At 54.7% G+C, this 14,131-nt stretch overlaps 2 protein-coding genes across 2 annotated transcripts in view; one reads left to right on the forward strand and one right to left on the reverse strand.

Moving 5' to 3' along the window:
• The window catches only part of VPS53 (VPS53 subunit of GARP complex), a 62,317-nt gene extending 52,962 nt beyond the window's left edge, over nucleotides 1-9,355 (reverse strand). Inside the window, 5 exon segments of the mRNA XM_027472510.3 lie at nucleotides 5,814-5,880; nucleotides 6,667-6,716; nucleotides 7,810-7,890; nucleotides 9,226-9,315; nucleotides 9,317-9,355. Coding sequence (XP_027328311.2) covers nucleotides 5,814-5,880; nucleotides 6,667-6,716; nucleotides 7,810-7,890; nucleotides 9,226-9,315; nucleotides 9,317-9,340 — 312 coding nt within the window. The 5' untranslated portion in view covers nucleotides 9,341-9,355.
• Nucleotides 9,356-9,460: 105 nt separating this feature from the next.
• TLCD3A (TLC domain containing 3A) lies at nucleotides 9,461-14,100 on the forward strand. Its single transcript, XM_027472675.3, has 5 exons — nucleotides 9,461-9,662; nucleotides 9,755-9,838; nucleotides 11,693-11,906; nucleotides 12,304-12,399; nucleotides 12,651-14,100. The coding sequence occupies exons 1-5, from the start codon at nucleotides 9,541-9,543 to the stop codon at nucleotides 12,918-12,920; spliced, it is 786 nt and encodes a 261-aa protein (XP_027328476.1). The 5' UTR covers nucleotides 9,461-9,540; the 3' UTR covers nucleotides 12,921-14,100.
• Nucleotides 14,101-14,131: the final 31 nt, after the last annotated feature.

Below are 14,131 nucleotides of genomic sequence, written 5' to 3' on the forward strand. Positions count from 1 at the left end.
ACAAAATCAGCTCTGCCTGCCAGGCTGCTGCTGCCTGTAAGGCAGCACTCGGAGCAGGGGAGGACAAGCTCTGACTCCAGAGACACCACCCGCCGGCTGCCCTGCAGCTGAGGACGTGCCAGCTAAATGGGCACCCAGCAGCCAGGCTGACACCACCAGCAGGGGAGGGCCACGCTCCCTGCTGCTCTTCTCTGCCACTTGCAGCATCTGCACATCACTTTTTCTGCTCGCCGTCCATCTTCGTTTCCTTTCCTCCCATCTTCATCTCTTCTCCTCCCTGTATCGGCTCTGCAACACGTTTCCCGATCACTATGAAAAACAACGACCCCATTTCACTTAATTCCAGCCACGACCTTGTAAAACCCAATAACCTGTGGGCATTTTTCCCTGCCAGACGCATCCTTCCCCTCCTTCCACAGCCTTAACGACCGCCAGACGCTGCAGCACGCGGGCAGGGAAGGCTGCCTGGGACTCACCGCAGCTGCAGAGCTGAGCCGTGTTTATTTTTACATGCAATGAGAAAGGACAGCAATGGTTACCCAGCCCGGGCTGGCTAATTAAGCTGTCTACTGCTGCGCCGGGTTCAGGCTGGGCAACAAGAATATATTTGTGTTCTTTAACCACAGCAGCTGCCACCCCTTTTTTGCATGGCTGTAGTGAAGAAAAAAACACCACGTTACTGTTCTCATGGAGCAAAGCAAAGAAGCAGGAGCCAAAGAAAGCAATCCCAGTTATCAGCTCCTATCTTCAGCCATGAGAAACACGCATGGCTCTTCCCAGCCCAGAGCACATCCCTTTCCTCTTCCAGTTAGCGCTTAACTCTGGTCTAGCACTGACTGAGGCAGGACCCTACCGCACCAGGACACACTGAGCGCTGGGAGGCATTTGGATGTGGCCCTCGTTAATATATTTTAACTTTTGGTTAGCCCTGCAGAGGTCAGGCAGTTGGACTTCATCTTCAAAGGCTCCATCCAACTGAATTATTCCGTTCTGGAAGCAAAGCTTTTGTTTAGAGCAGCCCTTACCCATTGAAATTTAGTTATTTACTTTGTGCGTGCACAGGGCAGGAAGGGAAAGATGGGCCACAGACAAAGAGGTTTTGTTTGTTTTAAGGAGTCAAACTATGAAGCCACAAAACCACCGGGGACCTTGGAAAGCCCCTTGAGGTCTCAGTTCCTCCCAAAGCAGGCTTCACAGAAGCTGCCTCACCTTTATTGACACAGGCCCCTGCGCCCTGCTTGCACAGGCACTGTTAAGGGTTAAACTGGGCTGAAAACGTAGAGGCTGCCTCGTGCAAGGACAAGAGCAGGATAGGTGAAGCAGCTTCAGCCAAACAAGCAGTAAAGGCATGTCAGCTGCTGTCAAAAAAATTACAGCCAGTCCATGTAGAAGGTTCAGCAATAAACACAACTAAAGAGAGTGACAAATAGAAACGCACTGAGCGCGTTACACATCCAGTGGAAAAATCTATGGGAACTTTTTATACGACACCCTGGGGCAAAGAGGAAATTATACCACAACTGGACTGGAGCTCCTAGCAAGGTCAGCCCAGCCTCCAGTCCAGCAGCAGATCTGAGAAAAACCTTACAAGAAAAAAAGAAAAAGGATCGGACAGTGCTGGCTCCCCAGAAAGTGCAGGCACAGCTCGAGCCACGTATCGTTACGCCAGAACTACGGCGGCTCCTGCATTCCCAGCCTCTCCCAAGGCAGCAGAAATAGCCCAAGTCTGGGACTCCCAAGGAAAATTTTGTTACGCCCTGCAGAGGAATGTTCCACCCACGGCTGTTGTTTCCTCCCATAAAAGGCTCATTAGGGAGATAATTTCTGAAGTTCACAGCATTGTCTGCAGGCTCTACTGAAATATCGCACCAGGAAGGGGAAGCCAAATGAGCCAGACTATTTTAAGGCTCTTGCATTTGGAGGAAATTCTAGGGCAAAATTTCAAAAAGGCAGATGCTTTGAACCGGGAAACATTACGCTCGGTGGAGAGGAGAGAGCATTCTTGCCTTTAGAGCCACTTCAGTAACTCTTTGGGGGCCACATCTCTTTGATTACTTTATTTCTAGATTTAGAACCTGCTTTTTCAGAGACCCAAGTACGACTCGCTATGAATGTGTGTGTGAGATCGAGACTACTTAGGCAACTGCTTAAAAGTTAATGACTGATGACAAAAAAACTACTCCTGCATCCTTCACACACCTACGGTTCCCCTCGAAGGCCTGCTCACTCATCTCAGCACGCAGCTGGAGCACAGACGTCGTCCCCAGCGTTACAACCACCACGCTACCAGCCAGAAGTCTCAATCACAGGCAGTATCAGTGGCTGGATCTGCAATTAACACGCTGAACTCGCTAACCCTGAGGTCTCCTTTCCTTCAAGGAGCACGCAGAGTGCATTTCTATAGCCGCATACAAATTATTCACCACGGTGCCTGACGGGGATTTCAACTGCTCCAGCTGGGAGAACAGCACGCAGAGCTATTCAGGCACCTCAGCAGAACTGCCTGCACTTACCAGCAGAACACTGCCCTGTCTCAAAAACGAGGCTGGGCTCCCCCCTCCTGGACAGCCACGAAGGTGCAGCTCTCAGCAGGGCTGAGTAAAGGACTGCTCCTCAGCACGAGGGGAAGGCTCTTTGCCAGCAGCTTTGAAAAATGACCCTGTACCCAAAGAGAAACCAAGTTGTTACGGGCTACACAGCCTCGGTTTATCTTCTAGGAACCTGCTGGCTATCAACGGTTTCCAAACATGCTATAAAAACAAAGATAAGTCAGTAACAGCTCCCTGGCCCCTGTGATTTGGGCAGCACTTGAAGCAACAGCCTACACGAGATTCCCAATCCCCCGTTTGGCAGCTAAAGCTGCCAGGAGATGGAAAAGCCAAGGCTGAGCTCCCTGAATCAGCTTCTCCACCCCACGGCGCGTGCTCTGCGAGGACAGCAGGGACAGCAACTGCTGGTGTGCACAGCTCCGGCTGCACCCACAACGGGGGGACACAGCTACTGTGGAAAACAGAGAGAAGGGACTCAGCGGGGAACCCTCTCCTGGCTTGCTTTGGCTCGCACAGGAACTTTTCTGTTGTTCTACCACTGGAGCTGAGGTTTGTTTCCTTGGGAAGGAAGTCAGGGATTGAGAGGATGTTTATAAAATCGTGCTACTTACTCTCCAGACAAAAGCAGCTCCTTTAGCTCTGATATCATGAGGTCAGGCAACCCTGGCAGATCCTGGTTAGTCTGCACCGCGTGGGGTTAGGAGAGAACACGACTGAAGAGGTATTTGCAAAACACCTTCCAGATCCAAGCTTACAGTAAACGTACAGGACCCTGAGCTGCCACTGAAATCCAAGCAGCTGTAACAGAGTCCACAGGTGCTTTTATTCACAGCACACGCTTTCAAGGAAAGGAAGGATTGCATCGTCCTTGGGTTTCGGTGTGCCCATGGATAGAAATATGTCAAAAGCCAGGGATGGGTTTTTCAAAAGCTAGGTTGTGGCAAGAAGTGCATCCTATGGGCCATGGGCATCTCATGGCAACAAGCCACTATAAATGGGAAGATGTATTCAGCTGGGGCTGCCTCTAAGCTTTATTTCCAACCTATTGCAAAAGCTGGTTGCCACCCGCTTCTTTATTGAGGGTGTGGTAAATATCATAAAATGCAATAATGATCTGTACCCTGGGCTTCCTAAGGAGACGCTCACAGGATGATGACACCATCCATCTACATGTGTGCTGCAACCCAATTTCACAGGAAATATCAGAATTATGAAGATTTCCTACAAAGTGAGTGAGATCTGTGGAAGAGAGCACCTAATGTTACTGTAAGACCTTGCGAACTACAAACTACCACCAGAAAAGATGAAAAGGAGGAAAAAAAAAAAAAAAGCCTCAGACAGCTCTGACCTTCCTAGCAGAGCACCGACTTGTCTTAAGGGCACTTTGCTTTCAGCTGCACTGAGACTTCTTCTTACCGTGTACTGTAAAACAAAACCCTTGCTCTGAGTGGGAGAAGACAGGCCTCTTGCTCTATAAAAATTTAACATCCTGCTCAACAGACGCACCACAAACACATTCACGTTTGAAGTTTTCTTTAAAAAAAAAAAAAAGAACTTGGACAGAAATTTAATTGGTTCTTTTACGACCAAGCTAAATGAAGGGCTGCACGGATGATTTGCCTCTCGAGTCTTCAGAGCAGGACACTGTCCAAGTCTGCCTCAACATGCTTTGGGGACTTCAAAGGGATTAAAGAGTAAAAAGCAGAGATATAAGGCAAAGCTCTAAACAACACTCACTGCACCTCCATAGCACAGGGAGGCTTTGTTACCCTGCAAGCACCTGTGACTGTGGCACTGCCTCTTTTGTCTCTCCCCCGCACCCCGTGCATCCTTTGGACTTGTGAGTCCTGAGGCACTCTGAGCAAGTTGTACCCACAGCTCTACTTGATTTTCTTTAAAGCCTTCTCTGAATGCGTAGCCATTTGAGCCCATTTGAGGTGACAACTGTAGCAGCTTTCCCTGCTGCCACCAACCATCCCCACACTCCTCCACATGCTGCACTCATTTCCACTCCCCTCTTCAATCTGTGCAGTTGCTGCCCACTTGATTTCTTGCCTCATCCCCACGGTGACTGCGGGCAGCACTACTCCAAGGTGGGCTACATCCCAGGAGTGTCCCCAGTTTAACAGCACTACTTGGGAAGCCACACAAACACCGAACTGGTTCTGCTAGGAGAGGTAAGCAGCTCACATCTGCCTGAGAACAATACAAAGGTGCGGGTAAGGTAAATAATTCACTCGATGCCAGTCTCTGTGGCAGAGGTAGGATTAGAAATGAAAAGTTTTTCACCTCAAGCCCCGATCTCTGTGTTCTCTGATGAAGTAACCTCTCTAAAGCCCTTGGAGCACAAGGCTGCACACACAGCCTGTTGGAAGCCAGCCAGTGATGTATGTTTTCATCTCGGTCTTTTTCTGTTCTCCACGCAGAGTTCTTTTCACCACTTCCTGCAGGGGTTTCACGTTCAGTTTGCCCAGAACTTATTCTTTCAACACAACAGACTTAATAAAGGTGGAAAAAGTGAGAGTGGGGGCAGTGCTATCACAAGAAAAGAGCAGATATGCGCCAACTGCTACTGCAGCAAGAAGCAGAATTGCTGGAAAAGCCTTGCTGGGGAGGGAACGATTCTCCCAACCCAGCAACCCCTTCCTCAATCCGGTATTAAAGAGATGAATCAATAGACACAGGAGGTACAGCTGCACCAAATGATACCTCACTGCCAGATAACACAGGGACCAAGCTCAGTGTTCACAAACACCGCAGCCATGGCCGTGCTGTTCAATACTGCACTCTGAGCAAACACATCTGTCAAGAAAGAGACAAATGGAAAACCTGGTGGCCAAATAATACATACAGGATGAACTGGCAGGCAGTCATCAAGCTTAGTCACTAGCTACTCGGGGTACTTCAGCAAACAGCCTAGTTAGGAGGCTAAATAGCCTCTTATTGATTCTTACTCAATGGCAAATGTGTTTGTACCTGTTTAATCCTGTTAGTTTATAATTAGCTTTAGAGAGGCATGACTGCAAGCCTCCTGGTTTTGCTTTTGATTTTTATAATTGATTTCTCATTCACTTCCCTTTGCAGGGTGATCAGAAGGCAGGACAGAACAGCTGTTCAGAAAGCAGCTCGGGAAGTCATTAGCGTAAAAGAGAGCAGAAACACCTCCCTAACGATGAGAGCAGGTTTCTGCCTGCCAGAGCCAAGCCTCAATTTAGCATCACAAGATGAGAACCTCTGGCTTTGCTCGAGATGAGATACACATACCTGCCTGCCATCCTGTCCCACGTTCGTCTGTCCCCTCACTACAGTTCGAATGTTGTCATCCAACCTCCTGCAGAAAAGAATTTATAATGTCAAATCCATTCTCTATATGCCTGAGCAAAATAATTTCTGGGAACCCTGAGAGCTACAAAACTGATTTAAAATCCAAGAGCTGGTGCTACCAATGCTGAACTCATACTTCTTTCTCCCTCTCTCTGTGGGGCAATATCTTACATAATATAAAGCTCCTGTTGCAAAAACAAAAAATTTACATAATCTAATTGGGGCTCCTTGTATTTCTCTTCCCTTAAGCAATATCACACGTTTTCCCTTGTCGGTTTTCATTTCCACTTTTCATATATTAAAGTGCTGTCTCAATCTTCTCAGGCTGCCAGTGCCAGACTGTGCAGAAACATAAAGTTTCCTCCTGCAGAGTTTTTATTTTACATTTACAGTACAAATAATGACAAAAACATAAAATGCGAGTTTTTACAATTGCTACTTTGACCTCATAAAAATTCTCAGCAAGCAAATATTCTGGGTAGTTTGTTCTCTCAGCCTTCAAACTGTACTAAAGTTTGGTACTCATTGATTCCTAGTCCATTGCGACCCATCATAAAATAACCTGAAAGGCAGATATTACACAATAGGGGCAGGATTTAAAAAACAAACAAACCTCTAATTAGCGATACATTTTTGACTCTTTCCAACTCTATTAGGCTTCCGGTTGATCCTGTCCTGTCTTTTAAGCAAATTAAAAGCTCTAATTAGCCACAGCACAGGCTGTACTTCTGAAGCCTTGGTAACAACCAGACTACCGCCCATCTGAGATGCGATGAAATGGAGAAGCACTTACCTTATTTTCAGTCTGATTTTGTTCACAACTTCATCGATGTTTGCCAAAGACTACAACATGAAAAACACAAAGGAAAGTCAGTAGGTTTTCCCTTTTTACTTTGCTACGCACCAGCTGTGGCAATTAGCACTTTCTCATGCATCTTACTTCACAAGAAGAAGAGTGTGACTTTGTTTTACAGGTGGAGAAACAGACACGGGGCAACTCAGCGGCTTTTCAGGTCACATAACAGCAGCAAAAGAGAGAGGGCACAGCCCTGCACGTCCCCCTCAGCCCCATGCAAGCAGGGTGTCCCCTGCAATTCTCGGCACTGCCAGGCGCCTGCAGTCAGCAGGAACGGCCCTGAAACGCCGTGGTGACAGTGACCTCCAGTGGGCAGTGCAGAGCTCTCACCTTCCCTGGCCAGGACCCTCCCGCAGAGCTCAGGCACCCAGCGCACGGCTGGAGGAGGCCTGGCTGCTGCTGGAGCTGTAGCAGGGGCTTTGCAGGGGAAAAATAGGTTTCCACCAGCAAAAGGGAGAAAGGACAAGCCAGCACCACCAGCAAACTGAAGAGAGAAACCTGAAGGCCAAAAAGCCAACCCGGCAGAGGGGCTTAAACACGGCAGAACCTGCAATGGAGCTGCCTCCCAACCCAGTCTTGAGCTGCAGAAACACCTTTTCACAATAGCTTACTCCAAAACTGCCCCGGGGCTGATTTGGGAAAGACCAAGTATGGATAACGATCCCACAGCAACCTCCTTCTCTACATCTCAAAAGAAACAATGGGTTATAAACACGGATGACTCCTCAGTGATATTTCACACTCAATACCTGTCTTATGCGGTTAAAACCCTTGAGGATTCACTAATGATTAACACACAGCAGTTATGAGGTGTGCTGCTACACAAACCTCTGTGTATAAAGCTAATTTACGTCCACACATCAAAGAACTCTGACTCCAGCCAGCACTTTGGGTACAAAGAAGCTGCGTAACGAGCGAACCTCATTAGATGAGGATTTAAGAAGTGATTGTTGTCACAGCATTACTACCAACGCTATTGTGTGGAAGAAAAGGCTTCACAGGCTTAAACACGCCTTCAGTCGTTTACTACCAGGTTACTCCTTGCACAGGGGAGAGGGATTTACTGTGAGCACTACTTACTTGCTCAGTGGGAAAGAGAGTGTTGATGTACTCCACAGCGTTGAAATCTGCTCTGTCCAGGGGATCTTGGCTGGGGAACACCTGAGGAGAGGGAGGGAAAAACACAATGAACAACACATCAACTTTAATTTCTGTAAATTTACACAGTATCTGCTACTTTTTAATCACTTCAGCACTCACTTCAGGTTGTGTTCAACGGCAACGTTCTAACAAGCCTGCACAAAGTCCTCAGGAATGAGATCTCCAACCTACAAAAATTCCTGGGGCTATCAGCCTGGATAAACACAGATACCACACGTGCGTGCTTCCACATACAGCACGAGCACAACCAGCCCTGTGCAAGGGATTCCCAAGACACACGAGCCATTAATTATGCATCCCAAACCATTCTGAGCTTTGCAGTTGTGTGGAAGTGATGACCCCTGCTGAGGCCTTGCCCTTATCTTCACTCAGGCTTTGTGAGGCCCTGCGGTGAGAGGCAGAGGATTTGTTTTTCATAGCCATGTAACATGAAACATGATGAATTAAGAAATGGTTGTACAAGTTCTCTGGAGATTGGGGTTTGCCACTCACACATGAAAGCAAGGGAAAGAAATAGAATCAGCCGGGTGATTCTTCCTACCCCCAGGAAGAGGAAGAGAGCGGCAGTGGTACAGACAGATCTGCCTCCAGAAGTAGCTCAAATGATGCAAATACAGCTGGCAGCCTTTGTGCTTTTGTCCCGACAGACTAAAACACACTGCATTCCCTTCTCTGGTACCATACTTATTCCATATTCATACAGCCACCAGCTCTGTTCTCTGTGGTCAAAACCATGCCAAGCAAGCACGGCAGCTGTCCCCATCACACTGCAGCACCACCTCCACACATCACCCTGCACACAAAGCCCTCACAAAACCCTGCTTTAACCGGGCACATGCACTATCCACCTTTCACAGGGTTGTGTCAGACTTTAAACGAGAGAAACTCCGCCTAGGAACAGGCCTCATCAGCAGCTTTCACCTAGAGGCCTTCACAGGCACCTGCCCAGCTCCACCACCGCCTGCTGGAGCCAGAAAAGCTGCGTGCATGGCATGAGGTGAGTAAGTGCCCTGCCAGGAGCCGTCACACACACACTGCTGCCAAGAAGAGGGCAGCGCCGCTGTGCCACCTGCCCCACAGCAGCATCACAGCCGCTCCTTGCCCTGCCACAGCCCCGCACAGCCCGGGCAGCCCCTGCTGGGGGCACGGCACGGCCCAGGGAACCGCCGGGAGGCCTGAGGGGGCCTGGGGGAGGCTTGAGGAGGGCTGAGGGGGGGGCTGAAGGCCTAGGGGGCTCCCAGAAACCTGGGAGGGGCGCCAGGAGCCGCCTCTAAAACGCGCCGGGCGCTGCTCCCGAGCCCCCCCCAGGCCCCCTCAGCCCGGCCCCGTCCCCACCTGCTCGATCGCGGCCTGCACGGCGGGCGCCAGCTCCAGCGCCGCCTCCAGCCCAGCCGCCAGCTCGGGCTCGTCCTCCTCCATAGCGACCAGCCGCTTCCGGGCCGCGCGGCATGCCGGGAAACAGGAGGACCGAGTTCGGAGAGGGGGGCGTGGCTTAACCCAGAGGGCGGGGCTTAACGGAGGGGGGCGTGGTTTGTCAAAAGGAGGCGTGGCCTAAAGGGGGCGTGGCCTAAGTGGGCGGGGCTCCGCGGCGCGCCCCGGCGGTGGCGGGAGGTGGTGGCGGGAGGTGGCGGCGGCGGCGGCGCGGGCCCCATGTGGCGCACGCTCGGCCTCGCCTCCGCCTTCTTCCCGGGGCTCTTCGCCCTCTGCACCCGGGCGCTGCGCTGGGCGGCCCCGGCATGGAGCAGCCGCGACCGCGTCCTGCTCAGCGGCAGGTAGAGAGGGGGGCCGGGAGGGTGGTGGCGGGGGGGGGGTGCCCCGGGTCGGTGTCTGAGCCGCCCCCCCCCCCTCGCCGCCGTTTTTGCAGGGTGGTGTCCACGGTCCAAGCTACGATGGCGACGGTGTCGGGGCTCACGGTGGTGCTTAGCTGCGGGGATGTGGTGCGAGACAGGTAACGGGAGGGGGGGGGTGCCGGGGGTGGGGGGGTCCCCGGGGTGGGGGGTCCCCGTTATTGCCGGCCCGGGGGTGGCCGGAGAGGGGCAGCCCCGCAGAACCCGGAGCAGAAATCCCGGGAGTGCGGCTGGTGGTGCTCGGGGAGCAGCCCCGGATCGTCCGGGGCTCACGGCAGCCGCCCCGTGAGGAGCCCTGAGCAGAGCCACTCGGGGTGAGAGGCTGGGAGGCAGAGCTGAGAGCGGCACGGGAAGAGGAGGCGCGGAGAACGCAGCCGTGGGTGAGCAGCGAGCCAGATTTGGGCTCTTCGGGGTGTGAATCAGCGCTGAGGGTGGTGGGGAGAGCACCCGCACTGAGCCCGGCTGTGTGAGCATCCTCGTGCCCGCAGAGCATCGAGGGCCGTTCAGGGCGGCGAGCGGCCTCGGGTCACTGCAGTGCCTCGGGCACACGGGTACAGAAATCTCATCTGACTGCAGCAGGATCCCAGGGAGTTGGAGCTCAACCCTCCCAAACCCGCCCTGTGGTCAGGGGAACAATGCCAGCCCCGTGGCTCTGCGGCCAGAGACCCAGATTTCCCTTGTATCTGGGGTAACTGCAGCGCAGCGCTCAGCGGGGAAGGGCTGGGAGAACGACAGCAAGACAGAGAGCCAGGAAGCAGCACAAGGGCTGCAATAAAAGCTGCCAATTTATTTACACAGCCAGACGAGCATTGTGCTGCTGGCACCCTAATTGCCCTCCGAAGCCCTGGGCGAGTTGTACCAACAAGGGCCCGTCCGCCCCCCTCCCCGGGACAGCCACGCGTTTTGGATTTCTTCCTGGCTGAAGCAGGAACACACACAAGGGAATTTTTCTTGAGGCAGCAGGAGAGCAAGAGCCGGTTTATTCGGGCCCCGAGCTATGTTTCTGGGAGCAGCGGCGCTTCCCCTGCCCCTGCAGGTCCGCTCGGTGCTTTTCGAGGAGCCCGGTCCCCGCGCCGAGCAGGGGTTACTGCAGCCGGGTTGTGCAACCGGGATTCCGACATACTTTGGGAACAGGCATCTGCGTGCAATTATTTCCCAACAGACAAACGTCTCTCAGGGATTTATTGCCTATATTAAACATCTCGCGCTTCACTCTCCCAACCCCGGGCCAGGCACCTCCAGTTAACTCTGAATCTCCAGCTGCGTTCAGACACTGCCCCGGGCTGGGCAGCCGACAGGAGGGGCATGCAGGAGGGATCCAGGCTCGGTGTTTTATTCCCACCGGGCGTTTGCTCCGGCTGTCCCGGGGGGCACTGCGTGCTGCAGGGCTGGCAGACGAGCCCTGGATGCGGGGAGGTGCCGTGCAGCCCTGGCACACACCTGCCTGCCGTGCTATCGCCCTGTGTTTGTGCTCAGCCCTGCGGCGCCTGGCACGGCGAGCCACCAGCGGGGCAGTGCCGAGGAAGCGTCCTTGGGGAAGGGGGTGCTGGGCCCCCAAAAACTGCAGGGAACGGTCACATTTCTGCAGACCAGACCCTAGGGGTGATGGGTCCCTGAGCCCTCGGGTTCCTCGGGAGCTGGGGCTCTCTGTCACTCGTGGCTGTGGCTTTCCTGCCTGCTGCAGGGCTGATTGCACGGCCCTAGCAGAAACCTCACGGCACCACCCGGATAAACACCTTGCTTTTAGGGCACCGCTCACCTGCTGCCTTCAGGAATCACCCGTCACTCCCCGTTTGCTCCAGGTAGCACGGGTGCAGGAACACAACCACCTTACACACTGGCAGATGGGCCCCGGGGTGCCGTGCTCTGCCTTGATGCCCCCTCGCTGCAGCAGCAGGCGTGGGGGCATCACCACACCTCCACCACCACCCCTCCGTGTGCTGCTCCCTCCCCAGGCACTGGCTGGCCGTGGAGTACATCTGGGTCCTCGTCCCGTACATGACCTACGACATCTACGTCATGTACCTCTGCCACTGGCACAAGAGCCAGGAGAAGGGGGTAGCGGAGGAGAAGCACTCGCTGGCCAGCGTGCGCAGCTTCCTGCTGCGGGAGCGTCTCATGGTGACCCACCACCTCTTCATCCTCATTGTGCTCACCCCCGTCGCCCAGGTAAGGGCCGGGCACGGCTGCCGTACACGCAGCCCCGTGGGGGTGTCCCTGGGTGTCACCGCGGATGGTTGCATCACCGCGGGTCCTTCCCTTGCCCAACGAGCCTCGTTCCCTGCGTCACCATCTGCAGCAACTCCTGCCCTCCTGTCCCCAGATGTCCCTGCCCTGGAGCACGGCCGGGTGTCACCACGTCCTGCCCCTTGCTCCCAGACAGGGCAGCGTCCTCCTCGTGCCCTGAAAGCTCCCCATGGAGGAGGGTTCCCACCTGGCTGGAGCCCTGAGCCCAGGGAGATGCTGGGTGTTAAATCCAACCCAACTCTCCTAAAACCAGCGGGGCCGTCAGCCCCTGCGCTCAGGGGCCCTGAGCGCAGCCCCTCACCGCTGTCTTTGTTCGCAGCACTTCAGGGGAGAGCTGGGGGATTTCTTCGTGGGCTGCATCTTCACGGCAGAGCTGAGCACTCCTTTCGTATCGCTGGGCAAAATCCTCATGCAGGTACACGAGGGGGGGGGACGGGGCTGATCGCTGCCCTTCTGCTCTGCCTCAGGGCCGGGCTCAGTGGGTGGATGGGCCCCTGCTCCCCTCCGCAGCATTGGGGTGCAGGGGGCTGCGTTTGGGGCTCTCCCCGCTCCCCTACACCCAGCTCCTGGCCTGTAGGGCCGTGGGGCAGAACCGGCTCCGGCTGCTGCTGCATCTCCATGCTCCGAGCACGGCCGTCACCTGCGCTCGCCTTCTTCCTTCCCCAGCTCAAGATGCAGCACACGCTCCTGCACAAGGTGAACGGGATCCTCATCCTGGTGACTTTCTTCCTCTGCCGCATTCTCCTCTTCCCCTTCATGTACGCGGCCTACGCCAGGCAGGCGGGGATCCCCCTCTACCTGGTGCCTTTCCGCATCCCCCTGCACTGCAACATCGCCAACGCCTCCCTCCTCGCCCCGCAGCTCTACTGGTTCGGCCTCATCTGCCGCAAGGCCGCCCGCCTCTACGGCCGCTCGCCCGCCGACAAGAGCAGCTGACGGCCGGCAGAGGCAGCCGAGCGCGGGGGCTGCAGAAGGGTTGTGCCCCCCCCGGCTCTTCTGCCTCCACGGCCAGCGCTGCAGGGCCTGGAGCGGGGGCAGAGCAGCAGGAGCATCCGTACCGCGAGGCTGCTCGGGCGTGAGGCAGCTTTGCCGTCTCCGCCGCCGTGCCAGGCAGCGCCGGCCGCAGCTGGGGGGACTTTCTCGGGGAAATTTCCTCCCACATTGCTCCTGCGCCTGGCGTCCTCCAGCCCAAAGTTACAAATCCTCCCGATTTTGGGACTGATTCCAGCACAGAGCGAGGCGCGGCGCGAAGGGCCCCGCAGAGCAGCAGCGTAGGCGATGCTGGAGCGCGCCCAGCCCCACGCAGCAGCGCAGGGACTGGGGGGAGCCGCGTGCTGTCCCTGTCACTGCTCAGAGCCACTCCTCCAGCTCCGGTTTACAGCCTCCAGCAGGGAGCAGAGCCGTGGTTCTGCACAGCCCGTTCCCAATCGTCACCAACGTTGCCCTTAAGCTACGGCTGCACCCAGCCTCCCACACGCACCTCCCTGATGCGGGGCTCAGAGTCACTTCGGGCTCTCCGCTTGCCCCCCAGGGGCTTCTCACTACAGCTGCTGCTGGCAGGGCTGGAGGGAGAAGTTGACACCAGGATCCTAAAACGGTTGCTCCTCGCCCCTGCTCACCTCCAGCTGACACCAGCAGCAGCCTGAGCTCAGGGTGTAGGGTCCATCCCTCCTGCCCCATCCTGGGGTTCCCTCTGCTGCAGGGCAGCTGAGAGACCGGCGGCCGCTCTGTGCCTTTCATTCCGTCTGAAAGCTAAAAAGGAGGGCTGGAAAGGACCAAACTGGGAGACCATTTCTTTGGGTATCGGCTCTCGTCCCAGCCATGGCTGCACAGGCTGGGAGGAAGGCGAGGGGGCCTTTTCCAGCACGCAGTCGGTTATTGCAGAAACACTACTGTTACGTTACCTATCGAGACGTTGTAATCCGCTTGCTACCCACTACAAATCCTTGTATCTTGCTGGTTTTATTACAAATAACGTGCCTTACGTAAAGACAGAAAGGCCAATGAGGCATCTCAGTTTGCACTAACACTGCCCTGTTTACTACTGCACCACCACTGCCCTGTTCACTATTGCACCTGTCGGAAGAGACCAGTAAATAAAGACTTCTTTCCTCAATCGTGCCACCGGCTGCCTCTCCCCACGTGCC

This window comes from Anas platyrhynchos, chromosome 20 (assembly GCF_047663525.1).
Source record: "Anas platyrhynchos isolate ZD024472 breed Pekin duck chromosome 20, IASCAAS_PekinDuck_T2T, whole genome shotgun sequence".
In the NCBI taxonomy this organism is placed as follows: domain Eukaryota; kingdom Metazoa; phylum Chordata; class Aves; order Anseriformes; family Anatidae; genus Anas; species Anas platyrhynchos.

Bases quoted from the DNA above. Each gene is read 5' to 3' on its own strand.
- TLCD3A (XM_027472675.3), top strand. From the start codon at position 9,541: ATGTGGCGCACGCTCGGCCTCGCCTCCGCCTTCTTCCCGGGGCTCTTC. The intron at 9,663-9,754 runs GTAGAGAGGGGG...CCGTTTTTGCAG, and splicing joins CGCGTCCTGCTCAGCGGCAG to GGTGGTGTCCACGGTCCAAG. The intron at 12,400-12,650 runs GTACACGAGGGG...TTCCTTCCCCAG, and splicing joins TGGGCAAAATCCTCATGCAG to CTCAAGATGCAGCACACGCT.